The sequence below is a fragment of the Pseudorca crassidens genome, chromosome 19, assembly GCF_039906515.1.
Source record: "Pseudorca crassidens isolate mPseCra1 chromosome 19, mPseCra1.hap1, whole genome shotgun sequence".
Classification (NCBI taxonomy): domain Eukaryota; kingdom Metazoa; phylum Chordata; class Mammalia; order Artiodactyla; family Delphinidae; genus Pseudorca; species Pseudorca crassidens.
In genome coordinates this window covers 11,220,755-11,247,850 of record NC_090314.1, presented here as the reverse complement: position 1 = coordinate 11,247,850, position 27,096 = coordinate 11,220,755, and the positions used below count along the sequence as shown (strand labels likewise).

Below are 27,096 nucleotides of genomic sequence, written 5' to 3'. Positions count from 1 at the left end.
GCAGTTAAATGCTCCAGCCTGGAGATGACCACATCACTTCTGCTCATAGCTTGTTGGCCAAAAGTCATCCATGACTCCACCCATGCACAAGAGAGCCAGAGGTTGAATCCTCCATGTGTCCAGAAGAGGAACCAGATCTCAGTGGCAATGCTAACAACTCCCACACCCAGAAGCTGGATTCTCAGGCTTTGCAAAATACCCACTTTTTTGTATCGGCCCCTTGAGTCTGGATATCCCTTCACCTTCTGATGGATAACACACTCTGGGAGGTGAAGGAATGTAGGATCTGGCTAGGTGGTGGGTTGAGCTGGGAGGCTTCCTGTCTCCAGAGCAGGTGATCCAGGGATTCATTGCTGCTCTTTCTTTCTCTAACCCCTTGGTTCCCCACCCACCTACGTGCACACAGGAACAAAAACAAAAATGAAATGGGAGCCAAGTATATTGATTTTTATTGAACTTACTGGGCTCAAGGACAAAAATGGTGGGGAATGATAGTGGGGATAGGAAAGAGCTGGGGAGAGACTCCACACACACACACGCACACGCACACACACACACACAAGCCAGGGAGCCTGGCCCTGAGAACTACAGCTAGAGGTACAGGTAAGCTGGGCTCTAATTGTAACCCTCTCCCTAAAGATGCTGGGGTCAAAGTGGACCACATGACAGATCCAGGGCACACATCCTTCCTTGTCCAGTTTCCAGGCTCTTCCAAAGAAGGAAGTTGCATTGGGTTGATCCTAGGATGGGAGGAAAGTGGAAACAAAGAGGCAAAGTAGGAGAAGGAGTTTTGGAATGGGGAGGACTGGGAAGGCGCCCTCAGAGTCCCAACCTGGGCCCAATGGGAGGAGGAAGAGTTTTCACAGAAGGCAGGAGTAGGCTAGGCTTTCACAGGAGCCTGCCCAAAGTAGGGCAAGGGGTGTTGGGGTTCCTTCCTTTTGAAGGGCCTGTTGTGCATTTGACTTTAGCCAGCGGTTTCTCACCCTGGACACCGCTGTACTGGCAGCTCAGGGCCCAGTTCATGGGATGCTAGAGCCACCGTGGGTGGAAAAGGTCCCCACGTGCAGAGAAAGTTCACGCTGACCGAGAACAGGGAAGACGGGAGAGCCTTGAGGACCCTGAGAAGCTGGGCCTCCTCACGCTTGGGCTTTCCGCGTGGTAGGAGGAAGGGGTTAAACGGAGACGCTGTTCTCGATGAGGGGAGGGTCCAGGTAGTATAGGGCAGCTCCAGGCCCCCCCCCCCCCCCCCCCCCCCCGCTCCGCTCCCGGATGTCTCGCGAGATCTGAGCCAGGCGGCTCTGGAAGATGGCGGTGCTCTGGAAGATGGCGGTGCTCCGGAGAGGCCTTTCCTCGGTGAAGTGCTCGTCCGGGTAGGTGTCCAGGGGCCGCTGGGAGAAAAATCAGGTGCGGGGTCAGGATGATGTTCAGGACGGGATGGAGAATAATGAAGGACCATATTTGCCAGCAAATACAGTCAAAGTGGCTTGTAAAGGCGGGCGTGACGCAGCCACGGCTACTGTAAACGCAAACCCTTCAAACCTCCAAACCACCACTCCAGCGACCTGCGCAGAGCAGCCTGGACACCCGCAGCCCACGGGGCCCTAAAAAGGTCCCTTCCTGTCCCTGGGCCACCGCTCTATGAACTAAATACAACCACATTCAGAACACACCTGAAATCAAACGTAAACACGCCCGAGCAATTATGCCCAAGGATACACCTGTTACCTCACAGTTTCACAGATGGAAACCCCTGAAGACAACCAGGTCTGAGGCATCTCCCAGTCAACCAATGTTGCCAGCATGAGCAGCATCACCATACACTCGTGCTTTACAGCGTAGCCAATCACAGTCAAGAAACAGCGCAGTGAACTTCAGTCAGTGCCATCCTGTGGCGGAGCAGAACTGCCCATCTGGGCTTGACCGCAATGCACAACCAGCTCGCCATCACGGTTCCTGGGGCCAGTCTCCGAACCAGCACACACTGCTCATACAATACAACTGTTGCCAACAATCCTGTTGTTTAAAATATTCTTTGTCTTGTTTTATTGCGCCAGTGAAGCCTCCCAAAACACTGTTAAATCACAGCCTTGTTTTCTTGTCCCTGACTTTAACGACCTCTGTTGTTTCACCATGAGGACAATGTTTTCCGAAATATATTTTATCAAAACTCCATAAGGGAGTTTCATCTTTTTTAAGATTTTTTTTTTTTTGATATGGACCATTTTCAAAGTCTCCATTGAATTTGGTACAATATTGCTTCTACTTTACGCTTTTGGGGTTTTTTTTGGCGGCGAGGCATGTGGGATCCCAGCTCCCCTACCAGGGATCGAACCCGCACCCCCTGCAGTGGAAGGCAAAGTCCTAACCACTGGACCACCAGGGAAGTCCCGGGAGTTTCATCTTATACTGAGTTTTTATTAGTAATGGCTGTTCTCATTTATCAAACGTTTTTTCAGCATATATTGAGATGATTATATGGTGTTTCTTTATTGATGTAAGGAAGTGTATTGTTAGGTTGCATAAGGTTGAACCAACCTTTCATTCCTAAATTAAACTAGATTTCATCATGATGTATTATTGTTTTACTATTTACTGTTGGCCTTCACGGACTACTGATATATTTTTAAGATTGTTGTAGCTAAGTGGAATGAGTTTGTAATTTTATTTTCTTAATTACAGGTGATGTTGCAAGGGCTTTACATGGACCATCACAACGGCACAACAATTCTATAAGACAGGTACTCTTATCATTCCCACTTTACAGATAAAGAAACTGAGGCTTAGAGAGCCCGATTACATATCCAAGGTCACATAGGTGGGAAATGTGGATCTGGGACTAGAACCCTCTACCTGAGACTCACTTCTCAGGAGCACTGCCTTTGCCAGGTGCTGGTATCAGGGTTCCCAGTAAAATGATTTGGGAAGCTTCTACTTTTTTCTACACTTTCAAGCAGTTTGAATGATTTAGGAATTATTTGTTCTTTGAAGGTTTAATAGAATGTCCATTTACAAGGAGAGGGATCAGATCTTTCACAACCTTTTTCATTTATGTATGGTTTTCACCTCTTCTGGTTTTTTTGTTTTTTAGGTTTTCTTAAAAAAATCACTTATTTCATTTAGGTTTCCAAATTTATTTGCATAAAACTAAGTATTTTCTTCTCCTTTCTAATTTTTTTTAAATTTTTTCAGTCTTCTCGAATATGTGGCTATATGCCTTTTACATTCCTGATGTTGTACATTTATGGGGTTTTTTTTTTCTTGATTTGAATTGTTTCTGGTTTCTTTATTTTATCGGTCTTTTCAAAGAATCAGCTTTACGTCTTACTTACCAGATTGACATCTAATTTCCAAAACTATAGTGTCACTACTGATAAAGCAGAACACAGAAATATGATAGACTGGGTTCAAAGCCTAGTTACTAGCTGTGACCTTGGACAGACTGCTTGGTGCCTTTGAATCTCAGTTTTCTCCCCTGTAAAATGGAGCTGCCATTTATGGAACGCTTATATGCCAGTCACTGTCTTAAGCATTTTAAATATAGCTACTTATTTATTTTGTGTTTTGAAATAGTGTACACAAGATACCTGATTTAATGACGGAGGCATGGTAGATCCTCAGAAAGTGATAGGTGCTATTATTATTGTTGTTGTTGTTGTTAGAACTTTGAGTTGAACTTCCCACTGGCTTATGAGAAAGGGAACTCTCCACTCTCATCATCTTGTATACCCTTCTCTCTGTACTGTGACATTGTGATTTATAATAAGAAATGTATATTTGGTCTTCCCGTGCCTAGCATAGAGCTCTTAAAACCCTTATAATTTCATTAAGTGATGGAATGTTAAAGGTGTCTTTTGTTATTCATAATAAGCCCTTTTCAACCCCACCGGAGCTTATGTTAATGAGGTGACTTCTGGAAAGCCCCTGGGGTGGCCGGTTGCCGGGAGAATCAACCTTGTGATTAGAGGGTGAGAACTTTGTTTCACCCTTGCAGCCTCAGGGGAGAGGAGAGGGACTGAAGGTTGAATGAATCCCCAATGGCCAATAATTTAATCAATCATGCCTAGGTAAGGCTGCCTCCATAAAAATCCCTCACGTACAAGTTTGGAGAGCTTTCAGGTTGCTGCACACGTGGATGTGCTGGGAGGGTGGTGGACCCAGAGAGGGCAGGGGAACTCCGCGCCTCTTCCCCAGCACTGCGCTCTATGAAGCTCCTCCATCGGGCTGTTCCTGAGTTGTATTCTTTTAGCATAAGCCCGTCATCTAGTCAGTAAACTTGGCTTGAGTTCTGTGAGCTGTTCTGGCAAATGATCAAAACTGAGGAGGGGGTCATAGAAACCTCTTATAGCTGGTTGGTCAGAAGCTCAGATGACAAGCTGGACTTGCGATTGGCACCTGAAGGGGGTGAGGGTGGTGGAGTGGAGGAGCAGTCTTGTGGGACTGAGCCCCTGACCTATGGGATCTGACACTATCTCCAGGTGGACAGTGTCAGAACCGAGTTAAGTCATGGGACACCCAGCTGGTTTCGGAGAACTGCTTGGGGTGGTGGGAAGCACTCACACACATTTTCTGGCTGGAAGAATCGAGTTGAGAGTATCGAGAGTACCCACAGAGTGTTCTGTGAGTAGACAAAAAGCAGAGAGAGCTTTTCCTTTATAAGGACAGAAATGGGTGTCTCCAGATCCTTGGGAGGTGGGACCAGAGAGAAGCAGCCTCCAGGGACAAGTTCCTGCATTCCCGGGCATGAGATAAGTTAAAACTTGTTAGAGAGATAAACCCTCTGTGCCAAATGGAGGCAAGCGGGAGAGATGAGGATATCACGTAATGTCAGAAAGCTTGGGGACACGACCTGGAGGGCAGAGACATGACTGGTAACGTGGTGTGTAAATGGAGGTGATAGTAATTGGTGATTAAAGGGCTGCTCCCCTGGCCCAGCCTAACTCACAGCCTCCTTGCCGTCCTTCCTGCCTCCAGAATTGCCGCTCCCATCCATCCGCACAGCCACAGAAGCACCCTCCCTAAAACACAAATTTAGCCACGTCACCCCCAGGCTTAAACTCTTCAATGGTTCCCCTCTGTCCTGTGAACAAATACCGCACCCACACTGAGCCGTTTATGGTCCTGCAAACCCACCGACAGACTCTCACCTTCACTTGGCTTCACTTGGTAGAGTCCTTCCCTCTGCCTAGAAACTAATCCTGCCCCTCTTTTGTCTGCCAAACCCCTCCCTATCCCAGAGGTTTCATCTGAGATGTCACTTCCTCCAAGAAGCTGTCCCAGGTTCGCCCAGACTTGGTCAGGTTCCCAAGTCTGGGGCCCCATTCTCACCTCTGTCACTAGACTGTAAGCTTATGACATCAAGGTTCATAACTGCCCACCAGTGTCTGGCACATTGCAGGTTCTCAGGAAGTCCTGATTGAATGGAGGAGTTCATGAATAATTCCTACAAGACGGTGGTGCCCTTTTCCATTTTCCTGTGTGTCTCCTCAACCTGGCCACAGGATTCTTGAAGGCAGGACGTTCTCACCCAGCTTTATGAGCCTGGCGCCCAGCACTGCGTTGACACATGGGAGGGATCCAGCAGATGTGCGCTGGATATCTGGGTGAATGGATGAGTGGTTGACGGACGAGTAAGTGGTTGGATAGACGGATGGATAGGTGGATAGATTGGTAAACTGGTGAATTAGATGGAAGTTGTGCCCCGGCCACTAAACTGGTATTTGCTTCGGTGTATGTCTTTGGGGACCAACTGTCATTTCCTGAAGAAACTGAAGAACCCAAGGCAGCTCAGCAGTGAGCATAAATGCCAGCTATCGGCTCCCAAACTCCCTGGGAGAGCTGCCACCACCTCCACTGCCCAGGCCCTGCAGACTCCCCCCACCCCTAGACACCCCCCAACACACCTGATCCTTGGGCTCTTGGCTGGCCAACCAGAAGAGGAGAATGTTGCTACAGGTGGTGTTCACTTCCGGGAGGGTGTCTAGGTAACTTTTCAGGGTGGTGGTCCCCTTGGTCTGCGGTGGGGGCTGCCTCATGAATTATGGGGCACTGGGCATCCAGGCCCCAAAGTCATGCTGTGGAGACCCCACCCCAGTGGAGTTGGTTGGCCAGAGGAAGAGGACCCTCTCCCTCCTCAACATCCCTGTTCCTGCACGTGCCACCCCAGATTTTGCAGTTGGGAAATAAGGGGGTCATGGAGAGGGAAGAGAGGGAGGGGTATAATGTTGAAAGTTCCAGAAGGGTGGCAGGAGCCTGGGTCACCCCTTGTCACTCCCCACCCAATGTTCCAGGACTGGGTGGAGTGAGTCACCTAGGAGGGAGGAAGACCCAGAGTAGAGGTCACCCGAGAAACGGGTCTTGCATTGGCCCCACACACAGAGCAGGCTGCTACTCCACTTGGCCACGGCCCATCCGAGACAGCAGCCCCTAAGTTCCACTCCCTCCACAACCCAACTCGAGTCACCATTACAAGCTTGGACCCAGCTCCACTCCAGTCATCATCCAGCCCCAGTGCCCAGCCCTATTCATAAACCCATCACAGCTCCGACCCTCCCATGCTCTCAACCCGAACTCTGGCCTCATGTCCATTGCTGGGCCTAATGTCGCGTGACCCAGTGCCCCCCAGGCCCACCCTCCGCAGCCTCACCTGCCCACTGTTGACGGCGGCGTGCTGGGCGGAGCAGTTGAAGATGACTGCAGTGAGGAGCTTCACCAGCTCTCCCGGGGTGCACAGCCTGCATGGGAAGCCTGCGTGTGGGAGGAAGGGAAGAGGGTGCAGATGGAGGGGACCAGATTCCCCAGGGCTGGGGTTCACCGCAGGCAGAGAATGAGCCGTGCGTACTGAACATGTGGCCACCACTGTCTTTAGACAAGGATTAGGGTTGGGCTGAGGTTAGGGATGGTCTTCACCAAGGTGTGGTCTCTGAAGGGGGTACTGGGACGGGACCAGAAAATGCCCAGTTGGCAGAGCTCACAACCGAAGAGCCCAGTGGATTCAGCGTGACAGCCAAGCTGCCCCTCCTTGAACACCAAGGCACTTCTTTCTGCCGCCCATAGTAGTGCTTAATGACTTAATTCTGCCCAGCTCACCACGATTTGTCTGAGCGCTCAGGAGCAGGTCCTCCACTGCTGGGTTTAGTGGCAGAGACAGATGGCCAGATAGGGTGCTACTTATAAGCTTGCAGTGGTAGAAGCAGAGGGAAGCTTTAAGGCCAGGGCTTGGCTCTTTGAGGAGAGGGCAGGCAGGGCAGGCTCGGCACTGGGGCTGGCGTGGTTAGGGGTGACTTTCCTGGAGGAAGAGAAGGGCCTCCCTGGGTAGAAGAATGGGTGAGCTTTGAATGGAGAAAAGAAGACAGAGGAAGGCATTTTCAAGCTCAGCCCTTGGTCCTTTTTTCTCTGTACCTTAGTGGTCTCATTCAAGACTGTGGCTTGAAGCACCTCCCACTGGCTGAGGATTCCCAAGTTCACATCTCTCCTCCTCCTGGCCGCTGAACTCTGGACTCAGCAGTGGGTGTCAGCTACTACCTGATACCTCTGCCTGAGTGTCTATGAGGCATCTCAGACTTGACACCTGCCAAGCCTAATGCTTAACTCCCTACCCCGCACGCTCCCCAAACCCATCTCCCCCTCCCCCACCAGTGGTCCCACTTCGGTGCTCTCTGTCCAGGTGCTCCCGCCAAAATCCGTGCGCTGGCTCCTCTCTTTATCTCATACCGCACAAGTCAGCAAATTCTTGCAGAAACCAATCTCGTCCCATCACCTCCAGTCTCCATGCCACCCTGTCTCCAGCATCTCGCTCCTGGATGAATCTGACTGCTTCCGCCTTTGCCCCTGATAGCCTGTTCTTCACGTGACAGCTGGAGTGAGTGATCCTTTAGAATCATAAATCCAATTAGGTCACCCCTAGCTAAAGCCCACTAAGGGCTTCCCACCTCACTTGCCTCGCCATGGCCCTGCTTGATCTGGCTCTCATTCCTTCTCCAACTTAATTTCCTTCCCTACTTTTCTCCCTCTGACTCTACTCAGCCACATGGGTCTTCTGATTCCTCAAACCCACCAGCACACTCCCACCTCAGGGCCTTTGCACTGACTCCATCTCTGCCTGTACACTCTTGCCCCGGTTATCCACAGAACTAGCTCTCTCCCTTCCTTCACATCTCTGTCAAACATCACCTCCTCAGAGACTTCCCTGGTGGCGCAGTGGGTAAGAATCCGCCTGCCAATGCAGGGAACATGGGTTCGAGCCTTGGTTGGGGAAGATCCCATATGCTGCAGAGCAAGTAAACCCATATGCCACAACTACTGAGCCTGTGCTCTAGAGCCTGCGAGCCACAACTACTGAGCCCACGTGCCACAACTACTGAAGCCCACACACCTAGAGCCCCGTGCTCTCTGCAACTAGAGAAAGCCTGTGAGCAGCAACAAAGAACCAACACAGCCAAAAATAAATAAATATATAAATTTATTTTTAAAAAAAATCACCTCCTCAGAGAGGCCTTCCCTGACCACCTACCTGAAATAATCCCCCCTACCTCGACCCACTATATCCCCTGATGCTCTTTTGTTCTCCTTAGTATTCATAACCACCTGACATATTTGCTAGTTTATTATCTGTATCTCCCCACAAGAATGTTAAGCTTCATGAAGGCCAGGATTTTTGTCTGTCATGTTCACTGCTGAACCCCAGCACCTCGAACAATACTTAATAAATATTAACAGTACTTAATAAATTTTACTGGTTGACTGAAGTGAAAGCGTGAGAGGGTAGGAAGCCAGAGTGGGAAGGCACGGAGGCATAAACAACGTGAGGGAAAAGGAGCAGACTTAATTGGAGGTGAGGCTGCAGCAGTGTGCCAGGCAGGGTAGTTTCTGGGCAGTGTTTCAGAGGATTACTGGGGCAGTGGCCCCAGTAATTGAATTGGCAGGCGAGCAGCGAGAGGCTGGGAGGGGTGGGACGGGTTGAGAGGCGGCTGCCACAACGCATGAGTAGTGAGAGGACTGGGACTCGGACGGTGACAGTAGAAAATGATGGGGACAATAGGATTAGCCACCCTACTGGATGTAGGGAGAGAGGAAGACATCGGGGAACATGAGTCAAGATGGCTCCAGGGTTTGGAGTCAGGATGACAGGAAAGAGGCTGATGCAACAGAGCAGAGAGGCTTGGAGGAAGGACCAGGTGTCTGTCTGCCTGGGAGTGTGTGGGAATTTTCTGAATGTTCTGTTCGTGGTGGCTAGAATAAAAAAGCAAAGACAGACCGTCTACGGGCATTTTTCTGTAGTGCATATTGTTTGTTTTTTCCCTTTGAAATATGGAAGCAAGAGGCATGCTGACTGAGGTTAATGAATGAATGTGTTTTACCTTAAAACATGAGTCTAGAATTACTTTGGGCTGTTTGGAAGAGATGTTTGTCTATCTGAAGGATGTCCTGATGTATTAAATCAGAGACAAGTTGAATAAAGAAAGATCAGAGAGTTGATCCCGCTCTGGGTCTTGAATAGGAAACAGATAACCCCAAAGAGAAAAATAGCTGTCCCTGGAGGAGAAGCAGTCAGGATCAGGACGCCCCTGATTAATAGTAGGGGTGCAAAGCACAGGGAGGGGCTGCCCTTTAAAAGATCCACAAGAGACCTGGCTGTCACCACCTTAACCCAGAAGTCACACTTGGCATCACTCATAGTGAGACAGCCTGACGTCACATGCCTCCCAATATGATGCGATGCAGAGAACACAGCATCACTGGAGAAATACTCTTGCCCAAAACATTTAACCTTTAGGTATTGCTTCCGGTTGACAAAATACACAGAAGGTAGAGGAATGACATCATGAGGAAGCAATTAGATAAATTTGGAAGGTGAGACATTCTGCAGAACAACTAGTCCTAGCTTTTCAGTAGCCCTTGTGAGATGTCATGTGATTTCAGAAAGGGTGGAGGGGCCTGTGCTAAAGTGAGAGAGGCTTTAGAGTCAAAACAAACAAAGGTGTCATGTGGTCCTTGACTGGCTCCAGAATCAGCAGGATCAGCTGAGGGAGAATGGGACAAGTGAGGAAATTTGAATATGGACTGGTAAGAGGGTGATGTTGGAGATTATTGTCAATTTTGTTAAATATGATGGCAGCATTGCGGTTGTGTAGAAAAGCGGCATCGTGGGTTTGTTTGGGGGTTTTTTTGAGATGCATAGCAATTAGGGGTAAAATATGAAATGTATGTAATTTACCTTAAAAGACTTCAGCAATAAGCAAAAGCAACAGCTTAATCAAATATGGCAAGATGTTAGGAACTGTGTCTAGGTGGTGGGTAAATGGGTGTTCATTACATCATATCCTATACTTCTCTGTATGTTCAAAATTTTGTTTAAAAAAAAAAAACAGCCGGGACTTCCCTGATGGTCCAGTGGTTAAGACTCCGTTCTTCCAATGCAGGGAGTGCAGGTTTAATCCCTGGTCGGGGAGCTAAGATCCCCACAGGCTGCAGAGTGGCCAAAACAAAAAACACAAAAAAACCTTTGGAGCCCATTACAGGTAGGGCTACACCAGCCGTTCATTCTGTTTCCTGGTGACCTGAGACCACGCCTCCTTCCTGGGTCTCCCCCAACGGGAATTCCTCTGGGTGACCATCAAAAGTGCTAAGTCAGCTAAAAGTCACATCCCTGCCAAGAGAAGACATCCCAGGCAGTGACAGTCTTCCACCCTCCGGCCAGGGCTGGGATGGGGAGGCGGCAGAAGGCCTGAAAGAAGTGGGAGGTTCTGAAGGACACGTCCTCCGTGGAGCAAAGGGAAGACTTTAAGGAAGGGAGGACTAAGCAAAGGAGGCCTGAGAGGGGGCCACTGGTGTTGGTGGGTCTCAGAGGCCACTCTGGCAGTGTCAGAAGAGAGGGGAGGGTTAGGGGCCAGTGACAGGTGTAAATAAGGAGGAATCAGGCAACAGCAGTACCAAGCTACTCCATGAAGCCAAAAGTGAGAGAGGTTGGGCTGGAGGGGCCACCCGGTAGGACGGGCGTAAGAGGGTATGAGAGAGGAGTCCAGAGTCCTTAGTACTTGCAGCTGGAGATGGCTCCTACCACATGATGTGACTCATCCTCAGACCTCAGCAAGTGGAGGTGAATGGGTGGTAAAGGTCGAGCAGGGACTAGACAGGCACCATGTAGTGGCTGAAAGCAAGGGCTTTGGAGATGTTGGGCGCTGGCTCTGGATCCTGCCTCTGCCACTTACTACCTGTGCAGCCTTCTGTGCCTGTTCCTTATCTGCCTGGTGGGGCTAACAACAGCATGTACTTCCAAGGCTTGTCAATGAATAAGAACTGGGTCATGGTAGGGCCAAGGGGGACGGTGGGTTTGGAGGATGGGGAGGGGATACCTGAGCTTTCCTGGCCCAGGAACTCCTGAGCAGAGATCTCTCCAACCCAGGCCTGCAGCTCCGAATCCTGCTGCACAGATGCATCACTGGGGTAATAGTAGGCCATGATTTCTGAGGCAAAACTGTAGGAAAGAGATGTCCCTGCTACGGCAGTGACCTTGGGCTCCGGCCTCGCCTGAAAACCAAGGCCCAGTGCTGCTCAGGCCAGGGAGAGCCAGCTGCCCAGATTCCACTGAGAGTCCATGGGGGTTCAGTGGGGACCCCCAGATTCAGTTGGAACCCCAGTGCCCAGGCTTGCCTCAAGTCTCACCCCCACTCCAGAGAGGCCACCGAGGAGAGCCTGACATGCTGTGTCCCCTCGCCACTCAGCACCCAGGAGAAGGGAAGACCTGCCCACCTAAAGGCCCCAGCCCACACCTAGCTGTTGCTGCTGCCCTGACTCCTCTGGACGGCCCGTCCTTCCGGTCCTCTGCTCATTCACACACAGCCCAGCCCCTCCTCAGCCCATGGCTACCTGCCATTTCATAAGGAACCCCAACCGCAATTCTCACCCTTGAGGTGCCCCACGCTGGGCCTGAGGACACCTGAACCCCCCAGCATCAAGCGCCCCAGCCTGCACGAGCACACGGGTCCACCCTGCCCCTGGGCCAGATTGGCTGCAGGTCCCGGGCCCACACCTCTCAATGGCCGCCCAGACCTTCAGGCCGTCGTCTCGGTGATGGTAGTTGGGGGTATCCAGGATGCCGCGGGCTCGCAGGCTGTCTGGAAGGCAGAAATTGGTGTAGGTAAAGTGGGCCAGATCGGTGCTCATGAGGTAGAGGAGGACTTGCCTCCCGATGGACGTGACCTGAGGACAGAACACAGCTGGGCTCCCGGACCGGCCCATGCCCCACCCCAGTGCCTGGGGATGAGATTGGTCTAGTGACTCAGCAGAGGGCATTTTTTAGTTAATCGAGCAGTCCAAGACCAAGGATCAAACACCCATGAGAGCACGACATGGGCTGCGCAGGTTGCGGCCTTACTACGTGCGTAGGCGGTAATCCTTAGGTACGTGGGAACTAGAAGAATAACTGAAGGCCGGGCAGGCCGGGGCTCAGGCCGGGGTGCCTCGTCCAACTCTAGGAGCCTTTGGAACCCGAGCCCGAGGAGGTGGGGCCGGTGGGTGGGATCGAAGGGAGGGAGACAGGGTTTGTGGGCGGGGCAAGGTGCCCTCGGGAAGGAGCCCCTTGGAAGGGGCGGGCGGGGAGCCGGGAGGCCGCACCTTGTCCACAAGGCCCTCTGGTTTGAGCAGCGTGGCGTGCGACGGTGTTCACCTGCAGCGTGTAGCGAGTGTGCGGAAGCAGGAGCTGCGAGCGGGTTGAGATCACAGGAGCCGAAGGTCAGGGGAGAAGGCCGCCCCGGCCCCGCTCCCTCTGGCCCCGCCCGGGGGTCACCCAGACCTTGTAGATGGGGTGGCAGCGCGGTAGCTGACGCAGCGTGGCCACGGCGAAGGCCTCGCACAGCAAATGCGTGCACAAAAAGTGCGTGTTGTTCTCGTGCACCAGGAACTCCGAGTTGCGCACCCACGTCTTGGCCAGCAGCCAGTCCCAGTCGGAGTCAGTGGGCAGAAAAATGGGGCTGCCTGGCCCGGAGGTCTGGCTGAGCTGCGTCCAGGAATAATAAGGGGCTGAGGCTCTAGACTGCTAGTGTGCCCCTTGAGGCCCCGCCCCCGCAGCCTCGCCGCGCGCCCCCCCGCCCCCGCAACCCCCCAGAGCCCGGCCCCAGGCTCACCTGGACGGCCAAGGGCACCAGCGCCCCCTGGGGGTTGAGCCACAACAGGCAGAGTGGGGAGGCTGCGGGCGGCCGTTTATGCAGGGGATGGGGACCTCTGCCGGGATCCAGTAGTCCGCTAGGAAGATGTGCCCCCTCTGGGGAAGTTGCACGGAGCCTTAGAGTGCTCTCCCCACCCGCGTTCTGCTTCCCTCCGTTCTCTGGCCGCTCCCACTCCAGCCTGGGTCTCAGTAATTATTGGTGCCTGCACTAAAGGCTAGTGTTGGGTACCCCACCCTTCCCAAAATGTCCGGAATGAGGTCCAGCTGAGTCCTTCGTTGTGCAGCCTCTCACCTGGCTTCCCAGCAGCTTGGACAAGCCGGCATCCTCTCCCCCTTTCCCCATACCTGGTCCTTCCTATTCTCTCAAGTGAGATGACTTCATTGTATCCAGTATCAGCAAAATCAACACAGGAGGGGAATCCACCAACCCCATCTCCAGCCTCCTGGAGGATGCCTGAGGGCTTGACTGGGCCGTCATCTCCTCCCACACCCTCGGAGTTTCTAGTTCTCAAGGATCATTCTTGCTCCTCTAGTGGTGCTGCCTTTGGCCTGTCCTAAAACAGCCTTCTTCAGGCCTCAGCACCTGGGATCTTGGGGGCCCCAGAACAGGGACAGGGCCTCCTCCTCCAGGCTGTCATGCTCACTCATACCACTTCAGCAGGCCCCATCTCACGCCTCAAGCCTGAGCCCCATCTGGCTCTCACCCATATCTGCTCTACTTAAAGGTGCAGGGCTGGGGGACGAGGCCTGCAGGCTGGATGCAGCCATCCCACCCTTACCCTCCATACCCATCCCTTCTCCCTACTGACAACTCATCCACCTCTAGCTCTGTCTGCGGGCAGGTGCCTGGTCCCAGCGAGGGGGCCACCATGTCACTGGTGACAGGCAGCTTGCTGGGCAAGCTGGAGAGGCAGTGGAGCATGACAGGATTGACACCGTTCAGGTGCTGGTATCTGAAGAAGTGGTCTTCACATCAGTGCTCAGTGACGTACTCTAGGGGACAACAGAGGGGGGCCAGTTGAGCTGGAAACTGCTTCACTAGATCATGCTCAACCCAGCCCTTTGCTCATCACCGTGGTTTAGCCTTTCCTTCCAACAATCCTATGAGAGTAGGTATAATTATATCTTCAGTTTAACACTGGACACCGAAATTCCAAGAGGTAGAGTGACTTGCTCAGTTGGGTGGCAGAGCAGGAATTTGAACCAAAGTCTGGCCCCAAAGCCCAGAACTCTTGGTGGCAGGGGTAGGGGAAGAAAGGCAAGTGCATCTGATCAGGATCAGGACTCCTAAGTGACCCGTGACCCTCTCTCTGTCCCCACTCACTTATTCTTGTCCCCTCCCAGAGGGAGGAGAGATTGGTTTCTGAGGGGAATCTGGGAGATTGCCACCAGTGAAGCCAGGAGCCCCTCCCTCTGGGATCCAGCAGTCCCCCTGAGAGGGCCAGAAGAAGGCCCTTTCCCAGGATGGGGCGGAGGGGTCTGAGTATGGGGTAGGGTGGAGGATGGACATCTCTGCCTGGCTCTGCACACCTGAGGTGAAGGTCTTGTGGCAACACATGATATTCCGGATGTCATCCAGCTTCCTCCAGGAGCCCTTACGGTCCAGCAGACCCAGAACCTTCATGCCCAGGGACCTGTGGGAGGGGAAGTGGGGGTGGGCAGGGGGGCTAGGGGCTGCCAACTGCACTGTGCCCCCAGCCTAGAGGCCTGGAGGGATCTGACGAGGTCAGCGCCCAGAGAAGAGGTATCTAACAGTCCACATGGGAGAAAAGTCTAGAGGCTACTTGAGGCTTTGTAGGGGTGACTCCACATGTGTGTGCAAAGGTGGCGTGCAGGGTGCAGACAAGTCTCCTCGTTGGTGTTTCGTCCTGCTTTCTCCAAGCTCTCAGCTTGTCACAGACCTTCCCTGGTCCCCCTCCACCCACATGACAAAGCCCCAACTGCTCAGGCTGCCTAGGAAGCTCCCCACCAGCTGATTTCTACAACCTTTCTAGCTTTTTCTCCCACCCTTTGCACTAACCAATCCAGTCACAGCCTTCTTGCTAAACATAGCCAGAGATGTACTTTGTACACTGAACCAGTAAAAGTGGGCTTGCCAACCTACGGGCCGGCACTTTTCACTTTGTGGATGTCGGTACTGTTTTAATTATTTTACAATGAGCATGTACTATTTTATAATCAGAAAAAAATGCTTGAAATGAAGTCAGCTTTCTCCCCTGTCCAGGGCTTTGTTCAAGCTGTGCCTCTTCTAGAAAACCTTCTGCTACATCTCCACCTAGTATCAAACCTATCTGTTCTTCTGTGTGCATCTTAGATGCAAAGTCCTTCATGAAGCATGGCCTGATGGCCCCCCAAACACACGCCTTGTGTGTGTCTTTCACAAAGTACCCATGACTTCCTTCGTTCCATCGTAAACCCTTAAGTACATCACTCCCTTTATTATCCTACAGTGTACTCAAATCAGCTCCTAGTATACTGTGGGCTCCTTAGGGCCAGGACTGGGCTGTGTATGCCTGACATACCCAGTTCGTAATAATTGCTCACTAGCTAGGCCAAGTCAAGTGGAAGGGAATGGAACATAGGTTAGGAGGTTATGGCAGTTGGTCAGTAAGGTAGGCTGTGGAAGGATGCTGATGTGCCATGAAGAGTGTGGGCACCTGGAGAGGGCGCAGGGGCCTTAGTAACCTGACAAGCCCAAGGGCAGCTTCCTACGTGCTCATTAAGCCGCTCACTCCTCCTTCCATGGGTCTTTGCTGAGCGCCTGCCCGCTCAGGACCTGGGGATGGGAAAAACTGGATGGGAGCTTGGTCATTAAAGCAGAGGCTGAGGAGGCAAGAGAGAAGAAAGAACAGGCCTTCCTTTTCCAAGGCCTGCCACACATGTCCTTCAGGACACCCTGCAGTCACCTCACACTAAAACCCAGTGACTCCCTCCCCTCTGTAAATGACCACATGGCTGCCAAACGCCAGCTCCTCTTCCCATGGGCCCTTCTCTGAGCCTCACACAGGCTGTCCACGTGGTCTCCTGGGCCCTCCCTTGCCTAGACCCGCATATCCATCCGGGGACCAACTCAGGTGACTCTACCTTCCGGGTTGCTCCCCTGGTCCCTTAGCCCTGCCAGGGCCTCTCAGCGGGTCCTTGTCCTGAAGCCTGAGCCCCCGTGTCTGCCTGTGCACCCCAATCCACTGTGGACACACTCAAGCTCCACACTCCGCCTCACCTCTGCATCCCCTCCCACTAGTGCTTCTCCAGAAGAACCGTTCTGGCACCAAAGCCCAGAACACGAGGATCCGGCTCCTCGCCCTGGCCTCCTCTGGGCCTCCTAATGCAGCCCCTGCACAGATGGCCGAGCCCTGCACTCCTCCTGCCATACTGACCTGGGTCTGCCCAGAGCCCACCCGCTCTCCCCTCACTGATCCTCCCCCCCCCGCCCCCTGCCCAAAGCTTCAATCCCACGTGTCTCCCCAGCAACCACCTCCTGAGCCCCGCTGACCCGCCTCCACTGTGCACTAGATGTCAGCTGTACCCCCTCCAGCCACATCACACTCACAGCCTCAGACTTGAGCTGCTTGTGACCCCTCTGATTGCTGATTAACTGTGCTGCACGTCTCCCGAGGGAGACTGTGAGTTCCTCCTGGCCAAAACTCTATCCTAATACTAGTCAGTAACCTCTATTGAGAGATTATTTTGTGCTGGATGTTAGCACATTAAAGTCTCCCCCACACCTATGAGGTAGATATGAATATTATTTTCATTTTACAAATGAGAAAACGGTTTAGAGGCTAAGTGAAAATCAAGGTCATAAAGCTAGAAAGTTTTGGTCTGGAAATTGAACCTGAGGTGGCCTGACCACCTCCTTAAATCTTAAGGGCTGGGCCTCTCTGGTCCTACTCAACATGGTCCCACCAACAGTGCCTGGGACCATGCTCTGCTCTGAGTAGGTGCTCAATTAATTCTATTGATTTGAGGAATGGAAAGAGAAGGGATAATTAAGAGCAAAGAGGTGGTGATGGGGAGCTAGAGAGTGGAGTTGCTTAAAGAGAGAGCGGAGACGGGGTGGTGGGACAGGGAGAGGGGAGACTGGGGACAAGGAGAGGGGAGACTGGAGACAGGGAGATGGGAGACTGGGGGCAGAGACATGGATGTGCATCAAAGGGACAGAGGCTGAAGGAAGAGTGAGCAGGAGTGCGGAGAGGGCAGTGGCCTCACGCAGGGATGGCGTTGAAGAGCAGCGAGCTTGTCTTGGTGGCCGAGTAGTGAATATTGGGTTCCATGGACAGCAAGGACGGGATGTCAGTTTTCATGGGAAAGCCAGGCAGGTACCTATTCCCACTGCTGGGGAGTGGAGGGAGCAGAAAGACAGAAACCAGTCAGAGGGACCTGCAGCCCACTCCCCTTAATTCCTCTCCTCTCTCCTCCCCCAGAATCCCCAGGCCTCCCCTCACTCCAGGCTCCTCCCCTGCCCTCTCCCCTCCTCTCTGCCAGACCCCAGGGACCATCCCCACCCATTCTTCTCCAGACACTTGAATTAAACTGCGTTTGTCACCGATGCTGCTTTCCAGGCCGCCCACCCAGTCCTCACAACAGACCCTTCACTCCCCTCCAGCTTCTTCCCCAAATCTCAGTTCACCCTCACCTGTCGCCCTGGTCTGCACAAGGCACCCTCTTGATCAAAGCAAATTTCTTATCTGACTCCACCTCCTCAAAGCTGCTGACGTCTACAATGCCCGGGAAGCCAGGGGCAGGCGTAGACTTTCCAGCTTCCAGGGGAAAGAGGTCAGAGGTGGCAAGTGAAGCTTAGGGTAAACAGGAACCTTAGCTTTCAAAGATATGACTTTAAAACTCCCAGAAACCACCCATTTTCTGGGTAGATGACAAAGAATTAAAGTTGTTTTTTTTTTTTCCTGAAGGCACTAAGCTTCAGATCAGGGTAGCATTTGAGGATGACATGAATGTCCACACTGGTTTAGAGTTGGGTTTGTGTTGAGATCAAGATCATGGCTGGTTTGGGGGTGAGGCTGAGGATGGGCTGAAGTTGGTCAATCCTAGGGTCATGTCTGGTATCTGGGTCACATCAGGACAGCTGGGGTTGAGTGTGGGTTCATTGATGTTGTTGGGACAATTGTCAGTACTGGCATTTTGGGTCTGGGCTCAGGGTCAATATTAGATTAAGGTTAGGTTTAAATGAGGGTCGTGATCAGAGCTGGGCCGCCAAAGTTGGAATTGAGTTTAGAGTTAGTACCAGTCTGATTAAGGATGAGGTCAGATTAAGATAGCAAAGAGGTCAAATTAGGCCACCCTCACCGGTAGCATTCCTGTCGGGCCTGGAGTTCCCATTTCCTGTGATCCAGAAGGAGGGGAAGGGAGTCCTGACAAATAGTTCTTGCCGTGAGAAATGAAAATTACTCATTGGTAAGTCTCTTGTCAAATGACACCTCCTCCAGCATGCCTGTCCTGAACCCCCCAACCCTTGAACCCCATCCCTCAGTGACACGGATGTCCCACATTCTTTGTGCATTCATCAGTAGAAGGGATTCAGGACAACCTCACCCCCAGATTAGAACAATCTTCCTAGTTGTTTGCATGTTTGGCTCCTTGGGGGCAGAAGACACGTCGTATTCATTTTGTGTATTCCCAGCATCCAGCATGGTGCCTGGCACCGTGCATATAATATGCACTTGACAAAGGACTGATGAACGAGTATATTTTGTGAAGTGATGGGTGGATGTGCTGTGATGACAGATGGGGATTCAGAGTGAAGTCTATGAGTAACTCACAGTACTAGCAAGGGTGATGTTCACTCGCTTCACCTTGACCTAGAACATCATCTCTCATGCCTAAGACTCATCTCCACGCTCGGACTCGCCTTAGTCTTGCCTCTGCAGATGAGAGAGCTGCTCAGGAGATATGGGGGTCCAGGGGCTGAAGGACCTTCAGCCCAGCAACCTTGAAATGTCCCCCAAATTCAAGAAAGAATCTGAACAGCCCCTCACAGGGACTTCATCCATACCAGAAAAGCCAGTGGTAGTGGCCAGGGCCTCTCCAGCTAAATTCTCTAAACATTCAGGGCTTCTCCCCCTGTTGAAATTCAGTAACTCAGCTTGCAGGTTAATTCCTCTCAGAGGAATTGGCTCTGGGGAAGGGCAGAGGGTGTCAGTGGTGAGCACACATATCTGTGTGTTTGTGTGTGTGTTTCTGAGTGGTGTGAGTGTATGTAAGTGTGTGTGTGCCTAGTCTCTGTGTGTCTGGGGGGTGGTGGGTAAATACTGCCCAGAAAGCTCCTGCATTTCAGGGCGTTAGAGGCTTATATTTTCAGAAAGCACCTACTTGGGAGCCCTGAGTTCCAGTTACCCTAATTCCAGCCCTATTCCCTACACCCTGGGCTCTTGTGAGAGCTCCCCCTGATCCCAGCAGATGTCTTCTGCAGCCCAGGCCAGCCCCTGCCTCTGGCCCGCCTGTTCCTTGTCGAAGCTCTATGGTGCAGTAGCCCTCAATCCACTGATAGCAGGGAAAGTGGCAAAGAGTACCACCAGGGGTAGTGATGGAGATACGGCTGCAGTACCAGGAGTCCTTGGGGAAGAAAGCGTAGCGCTCCTTGTGGAGCCGCAGCAGCAAGAGCTCACCCAGCTCCTCTGAGCAGCGTACCTTGTACTTCTGCACCTGGGGGGCAAGAGAGCAAGCAGTTGAGAGGCAAGGAACTGCCAACGTCATCCTTGCACCTTGAAAAGTGCGACTACACCGACACCTAGTCTGACATATAAACCCGAGCTGACCGTAACCCATGTGGTGCCTTTGCATGAATTAGAAAAAGGCATCCTTCATCCAGGCAGTAGCAGCCACGGCGCTGCAGGAGTCCTGTGTGAGCAGAGTGGATTCTGGATCTCCCTAGCCTCCCTGGAGCCCTCACCTTATGTAGGCCACCAGCAAACAATCCTGGGGCCTGGCAGAGGCAGGTGGAGCCCTTCCAGAGAAGAGGAAACCCAGGCTCAAAGAGGGCAAGCGCCTTCCCCAAAGCCCACCTTCAGTTACTGGAGGAGGAGCTAGGAAGCCAGTGGAATTCTCCGGAGCCACTGCCCAGGGCTCCTTCTCCACAGCCCTGCCTGGATAGGGTTTATCATCCCCAGAAAAGACAAGACCAGAATAGGGGTAGTGATGAGGTCAGGACCGGCATCCTGAGTTCTGCAGGATTTGATGAACTCTGGAGGAAAGACCCTCTCCTCCTTCAGGGTTCCCTGTCCACTCTGCTCCTCGGGGTGGCTCCTCCCTCTCTCCAGGGGCAAAGCCACTGCCCATGCGATCCAGCCGCCGCTTGGGGCTCTCACCACATGTGCCCACCAGTGTGACAAAAATGTTGTCCAGTGTGCCGGCCATCAGGTAGGGAGCAGTGCCCACACACACGCGGTACACGGCCCTGATGGGAGGGAAGGAAGGATGCCCCTGGCAGCCGGCCTGGAGGAGGTGAGCCGCAGGCCAGGCATGGCTGGGCTGCTGAGCCGCTGTGTCAGAGCCTGGGGGTCAGGATAGGCCTTTGAGGAAAAGTCCAGCTGTCTCTGGGATGCTCTAGGGCTCACTCGCTGGCTCGCTGGCTCCAGAAGCTCTCTGTTGTTGCTAGCTGAGGGCTCCCTCTTCCCGCCCACAGCCTTTCGCCCTAATAGTTGTTTGTTTGCATCTGGCACAGCCGGTCCCTCTGACTGGCAGGACCGGGTTCACCCAGATGATTGTCAGGAGCCCGGGTCCCACTGGGAAGGGAAGGACCAGATGCCGAGAGGGAGACAGGGATTAGGTGATGCCTGTATGACTGGGACACTGATCTGCTCCTGGTCAGGGGCCGACTGATGCCCTGGGGCCCTTGTCCACCCACTCCCCAACTTCCCCCAAGACTCTTTCATCCTCTCTCTCAGCCAGAACTGGCCACAGGGCACCCGCATTCCTACTTGTGAATCATCCATGTGAATCACTATACACAAGTGAGCCGTAAATCACACGTGACTACAGCCACACGCGAGTCGGACACGCATCTCTGCACACTGCACAGGGGTCAGAAACAGCCCTCCTGTCACCTCCTAAACTCGGCACCACCACCCGCAAGCCCGGCCCTCTTGTGTCCCCGGTCCTTGGCACGCCCGATCTCAGTCTCTCGCTTGGAATAGGGCCGGTCTGGGGACCGAAGTGGTCTCCGGGCGCACAGCATCTGAAGGCCCCATGTGGCCTTCTTTCCGCTCCGGGCCGCCCTTGGCCTTGGGGCGGTAGGCGGGAGAGCCCAGTTGCGTGGGGTGCCTGGGGTCTCGGTCATCCGGACTGGGAGGAAACCTCTCCTCGAGGGAAGCCCGCGGCCGGCAGCGCCCCCGTGCTGCCGATACCGACACCGCACCCACCTAGCCTCCGCGGCGCTCCAGCCCCCAGCGTCCTAACAGGTGCGGCCGCTGTACGGAGGGGGGTCCGATAAAGCGCAATCATCCGCCATTAGCTTCACCGGCTTCCTCGAGGTGCGTTCTGTAGTCTCCTGCGCGCGTGCATAGGATACCGCTTATCCTCAGCATTTTCGTAAATGCGAAACTCTTATAGGAAGTAGAAGTGCTTGTGCAGCAGAGCCCGGATAGCTCAGTCGGTAGAGCATCAGACTTTTAATCTGAGGGTCCAGGGTTCAAGTCCCTGTTCGGGCGTCTGCCCTTTTTCTGCCGGTACATGAAAATCTTTAGAATATTTTTGAGTAAATAATTGTATTCATTCAAACATAACAGAGGAAAAGAGTAACGCAAATATTGCTGCCTGGTGTTAAGAGGAAACGGTATTAAGTGCGTCAGGGTATTTTTCAGAAGGCAGAACGAATGACAGTGGAGGGAGAGCGGAGATGTTTTAGAGCAGTGCATATGCGAGCCATACATGCGAATTTAAATTTTCTAGGAGCCACACATTAAAAAGAGTACAAAGAAATAGGTGAAATTTTTTTGAAATTAATTTTAATAACATTTTACTTAACCCATTATATCCTAAATCTTATTTTATCATGTAATCAATATTTTTAAATTATTAATGAAATTTTAACCATTTTTTGTACTAATTACAGTGTGTATTTTATACTTACAGCACATTTAAATTCATATTTCAGGTGCTCGATAGCGGTATCCACCCTAATCCGACAACTCTTTTTTGTTTTCTATGAATGGCAAAGTATGTAAAGGCACAGAATAGGAAGTACAATAATATATATACTGTCAGAAGCTTTTCTTAGGGAATGGGTTCCATGGTGTAATGGTTAGCACTCTGGACTCTGAATCCAGCGATCCGAGTTCAAATCTCGGTGGAACCTTTCCTTTTTCGTTTTCACTCAATACCAATGTTCTATTATATTATTCATTAGCTTCATGTATGATATTCTCTTATGTTCTGAAAGGATCTGGAAAGAAAATTAAACTAGGGTCTTACCTTCTGAGCTTTTCAGGCTAGGTAATTCGAGCCTGTAGCACACCGTCAGGAGAACATACAGTAAGTCACTTAAATATATAGCAAGTTGCACTAATTTTGATAGGAATGTTATTTGACGACATGTTAAAGTGGAGATCGATTATGAAGGTCCGAGGTTTCTTTGGCAGTTTCCATTATGTATTGGTTTGGGGCTGGGAGGCAGACCTAAGTTCTGTCTGGAATACACGTTGGTGAGACCGCTACCAGGAGTTCTCATAAAAGTAAGTAATTTACTTTATGAATTAAAGAGTGCTTAAGCCTCGAGAAAAACTCTGGTCTGGCAGCGGTGGGATTCGAACCCACGCCTCCGAAGAGACTGGAGCCTAAATCCAGCGCCTTAGACCGCTCGGCCACGCTACCTGCGTGGGGGAAACCTTTCCTCACAGTCTTCCTAAGAGACTAGAAAGGAGGAGTGGAGCTACAAATAGTTCTGCTAAATTGGCTGGTCTTCTTTGGCAACTATCGAGATTCCTTCGGAGAGCGGAGCAGCAGATGGGAAGGCAGAGAGACCAGAAGAAACAGAGACACAGAAAATTTCCAACAAAACAAGTTTATTCTTATGGGTGGGGCCACATCTGGGAGTGGGATGCGCCTGGACTGGAAGCATCCCCCAAGCGGGCAGCTGGAGCTCTGTACTCGCTCGCTCATATTCAGTTGCGCTGTCTCCCAGTTTCTTCCACCCCTATGCTCCCGCACTCCCACCTGGCTCACGTGCTTTGCGCACACTACCTCTTCCAGGCAAGCCTCTGAGGTCCAAACCACGCGCTTCTGTCACACGCCCCGCCCAATTCCCTCACAACCCTCCCCCTCCCCCCGCCCCTTTCCCATTCTAGTACCCGTAAGCCGTCAGCCGCCGCCGCCCGCCAGGTGGCTCTGTGGCGCAATGGATAGCGCATTGGACTTCTAGTGACGAAAGAGCGATTCAAAGGTTGTGGGTTCGAATCCCACCAGAGTCGATTTTATTTTATTTTTTTCCCTTTCCTCTTTATCCGGCTTTTTCTTAAAGGCTCCCATCCCTTCTCCCCCATCCTATCTCACTGTTTTCCATCTGGTTTCAGTTCCAACCTCAGCCTCCGCTCTGCTCTTCTTTACTTACCTGTCTGCCCCGGGTCTTGGGCCAAGGAGAGCAGGACTTGGGGGGGGGGGGGGGGGCGGGAGACAGAATGGGAGGGAAAGTGGGCGTGGACGCCGAGATAAAGGCAGGCCCCTGGCTCGGGGACACACGGGGATTTAATAACCACTTTATTCCATGCACTAGGGACTGGGGAAGGGACTGGGGCTGGGCCGGGGGCAGAGAGGGTACAATCCTAGACGCAAAGGGGGCAGGGAGAAGGGACAGGAACCAGGGAAATATATATTTATATAGATACTCTAATATAGACCACATCTCACCCGCGCGCTGCGAACGCGCGCCCCGCCGCCCTCCCCAACACCTCCTCACCCCAACGCCCGGGTCCCTCTGCTGCGCTCGGGCTGGAGTCTCTACCCCAACCCCCCAGCCCCCGTCCCCACCCCCACCCCCCCAAAGCTCAGGGCCAAGGTCTCCAGAAAGCGGGCGGCGGGGGCGGCGGGGCCTTGGGCGCCCCGTCTTGTCTGTGAGGCGGCGGCGGCGGCGGCGGCAGCAGTCCGGTGAGGGGGGCCGGCGCGCCGGAATCCCTGGCTCGGGGGGAGCAGGGGGACGGGGACCATGCGCAGCGCGGGCTAGGGAGGCCCTTGTGCACTGGGGGGCGCTGGTGCAGCGCGGGGCCGGGCGCTGGGGCGGCGGGGTCCAGCGGTGGGCGCGGCGCTTGGGGCCTCGGATCTACCGGTTCCGGCCGGGGCGGCTTGGGGCGCAGGTAACCTTGCAGCGCGGAGAAGAGCTGGGCTCGGGCGGCCGGGCTGGCGTCGTGCGCGAAGGCCGCCAGGCGAAGCAGGCACTCGCGGAAGCCGGACAAGTAGCAGCTGGCGAGCGCCTCGGCGTCCTGAGCTGGGGACCGGGGAACACCTGAAGCCGCGGCAGCGGGTACGGCCGGCGGGAGGACGGGAGGGCAGGGCAGGGGTCCCAGAAGGGGGTGGGGAAGGGGCGGGGCGCAGAGATACCGAGGCCGGACAGGCGCACAGACAGAGTCAGGAAGCCAGATGGACCGACAGAGGGAGAAAATGAGGGAGACACAGAGACAGACACGCGCGGGTGTTATTATTAACCTCGCCTCGGAGCGGAGCATGCCACACCCCAAGCCCACCGTCCACCACAGGGTCCGCCCCATCTACCCCGGCCCGGGCCCCAGTGAATTCTCCCCTCCCTCCCTCCGCTGCCCCACCCCCGCGCTGTACCCGGGGGCTCCACCCGGCTTCGCTCCCTCAAGTAGCCCACGGCGAACTCCAGTATCTCTGCTTTCTCCAGCTTCGGGTTCCGGAGGTTCTACAGATGGGAGGGGAGGGCGCAGAGACAGAAAGGGGTGGGGAGAGAGGGGGAAAGTGGCAGGGGGAAGAAGGGAGGGGGGATGCAGGAGCTGGGGGTGCCCCTGGATCGCGTTTGTGCGCGGACCACAGAGCGCGCTACCGAATGTGGAGTGGAGATGACCAAGAATGGTCCTGGCCCACCCTGAGACGAAACTGTCCAACCCGAGGAGATGAAACCAACCCACAGTGTGAGGAGCGGATTTGAACAGAAAACCCGGGGAATGAAATTAACCACCTTGCTGGCTATCTCGGGGAGTGTGGGGGAGGAGGAGGGAGAATTTACAGACCCAAAGGTTGAAACTGACCCCCGGGAATGAAATTTACAGAGCCGGGTGTGAAACTTACAGACCCGAGGGGTGGCGATGAAGATCGCGTTCTGAGAGCGAGAGAGGGTCTGGGATGGGATTCGAAGGGTCAGGATGCCTTGGGGCCAGGGTCGCCAAAGCAGCATATGTCCCCACCCAAGTGGGAAGCCCTGAGACAGGAGGACGGAATGCTTGGGAGTCCGATGATGGCGGAAGAACTGACCTGGTCTCGGGTCCGCTCCAGCAGCAGCAGCCTCAGTTCTTCCAGGCTGCGGTTGATGCGGTCCCGGCGCCGCTTCTCCACAAGCGGCTTCAGCATCTGCGACCAGCAGGAAAGGGAGAGCGGGCCGACCCGACCGAGACTCAGCGCGGCCGCGCAGGCGTCGGAATCCCGCCGCTGGGATAGTCCGGCCTCCACCTCTTCCCCAAGACGCCAGAGAACCTAAGGCCGGACCCATTCGATCCCTCTCCGCTCCCCCTCCCAACGCCCCTAGGGTCAATTTCTGTAGCTCGCCTCCTCTCCCGGGTCTTCTGCATTCTCCTCTCTCATTCTTGTCCTCCCTCCTCCCCTCTCTGTGTCTCTCCTCCTCCTCTTTTCTCTCTACGTCTCCGTCTCGTGCAGTCTTTCTCTGTCTCAGTGGAGAACTTTGGGGGCCCTCTTTGCGCCGAGACACGTGGGCCGCAAGGCGGCGGGCTGAGTTGGTGGCCCTGAGTGTAGAAAGGGAGATACCCAGAGCGACCGCGCCCCCTCTTCTCCCACTAACCCGCCTGTGCGGTCACCCTTCTCCGTTGGTTCTAAGATCTTCCACCTGGGCTCGGGCCTCTGGAACCAATGCCCTCCAGACCTTCTCTTACAAGGCTGCATTGGCCCAGCTCCGGCTCACAGCCCGCATGGAGCAAGGGCCTATCCTCTCCGCTTTTTGTTTCCACTCTCGTCCCTTAGCTCTGTGCTCCTCCTGCTTATTTTACTCGGACTCTGACCCCCGCCCAAGCCCGCCAGGCCGCAAGGTGTCAACTGCCATTACCTACGCCCCAGACCTCTGCTTCTGCCGCCCACCCAGTGCCAGCTCTGACGCTAACCCCTTCTCCATACTTCGCAGCTTCCTCCCCAGCTCCTGGCTCCTCGGGTTCCCCGCGCACCTCTCCCCCTTCCAGCCCTGCATCTCCAGCCTCTTCTCTGACTTTCGGTCTCAGGGACCCTGTCCCCTGACCAGCCCAGGGACCTCTGCTTCCTCCTCTCCCGCCTCTCACCTTGGGGCTGTCCCTATTCTCGGCTCGATCCCGGGTGACCATTGCTCCTCCGGACCCTTGTGTGGACCGAGTCCCCGCTCTCCCTGAGCCTTATATCCCGCAGGCTCCCGAGTAGGGGGTGGTAAAGACCCGGACCCGCCCCTTCGGCACCTGGCTCCTGCCCAACTCTACCCTGGGCACGAGGCTCCCGGAAAGGGGAGGAGCACAAGGGGGAGGGGTACGAGTGGAACTGGCCTGGGAGTGTGGGAAATGAGAGGCCAGTGCAGCACCGGCTGTTTAAGGACCATAAGGCTGTATAATGAGGCGGGACCCAGCTGAAGGGAGGAGGTAATTAGGAGAAGAGAGAGTTTGAGTAGTTTGGGGATAGAACTCAGGAGTGGAGTTCAGAGTTCCCCCCCGTTCACTATTTCAGCTTTCTTGGGAGCTCACTGTACTCCCCACTAACCCTGAAATCGAAAAGTTAGCATCCCT

At 53.6% G+C, this 27,096-nt stretch overlaps 2 protein-coding genes and 4 non-coding genes across 6 annotated transcripts; 3 read left to right on the top strand and 3 right to left on the bottom strand.

The window, feature by feature from the left end:
• Window positions 1-489: 489 nt before the first annotated feature.
• On the bottom strand, window positions 490-21,455 carry LOC137212561 (hydroperoxide isomerase ALOXE3-like). Its single transcript, XM_067716059.1, is given in 19 exon segments — window positions 490-1,388; window positions 5,901-6,071; window positions 6,644-6,744; window positions 11,352-11,473; window positions 12,029-12,198; window positions 12,613-12,646; window positions 12,648-12,697; window positions 12,791-12,994; window positions 13,122-13,189; window positions 13,192-13,258; window positions 13,983-14,155; window positions 14,693-14,796; window positions 17,372-17,497; window positions 17,799-17,908; window positions 17,910-17,922; window positions 18,467-18,544; window positions 19,614-19,826; window positions 20,433-20,670; window positions 21,239-21,455. Coding segments are annotated over 19 exon segments (2,475 nt in total). The 3' UTR covers window positions 490-1,172.
• A 297-nt stretch (window positions 21,456-21,752) lies between these two features.
• On the top strand, window positions 21,753-21,825 carry TRNAK-UUU (transfer RNA lysine (anticodon UUU)). Its single transcript has one exon. It is a non-coding gene; the product is annotated as a tRNA-Lys (tRNA).
• A 575-nt stretch (window positions 21,826-22,400) lies between these two features.
• TRNAQ-CUG (transfer RNA glutamine (anticodon CUG)) lies at window positions 22,401-22,472 on the top strand. The gene has a single exon. It is a non-coding gene; the product is annotated as a tRNA-Gln (tRNA).
• Window positions 22,473-22,905: 433 nt separating this feature from the next.
• TRNAL-UAG (transfer RNA leucine (anticodon UAG)) lies at window positions 22,906-22,987 on the bottom strand. The gene has a single exon. It is a non-coding gene; the product is annotated as a tRNA-Leu (tRNA).
• Window positions 22,988-23,496: 509 nt separating this feature from the next.
• TRNAR-UCU (transfer RNA arginine (anticodon UCU)) lies at window positions 23,497-23,583 on the top strand. The gene is given in 2 exon segments: window positions 23,497-23,533; window positions 23,548-23,583. It is a non-coding gene; the product is annotated as a tRNA-Arg (tRNA).
• Window positions 23,584-24,156: 573 nt separating this feature from the next.
• Window positions 24,157-26,757, bottom strand: HES7 (hes family bHLH transcription factor 7). Its single transcript, XM_067715271.1, has 4 exons — window positions 26,626-26,757; window positions 25,598-25,693; window positions 24,941-25,028; window positions 24,157-24,611 (listed from the first exon to the last, which is right to left on the bottom strand). The coding sequence occupies exons 1-4, from the start codon at window positions 26,665-26,667 to the stop codon at window positions 24,157-24,159; spliced, it is 681 nt and encodes a 226-aa protein (XP_067571372.1). The 5' UTR covers window positions 26,668-26,757.
• Between the last annotated feature and the right edge of the window lie 339 nt (window positions 26,758-27,096).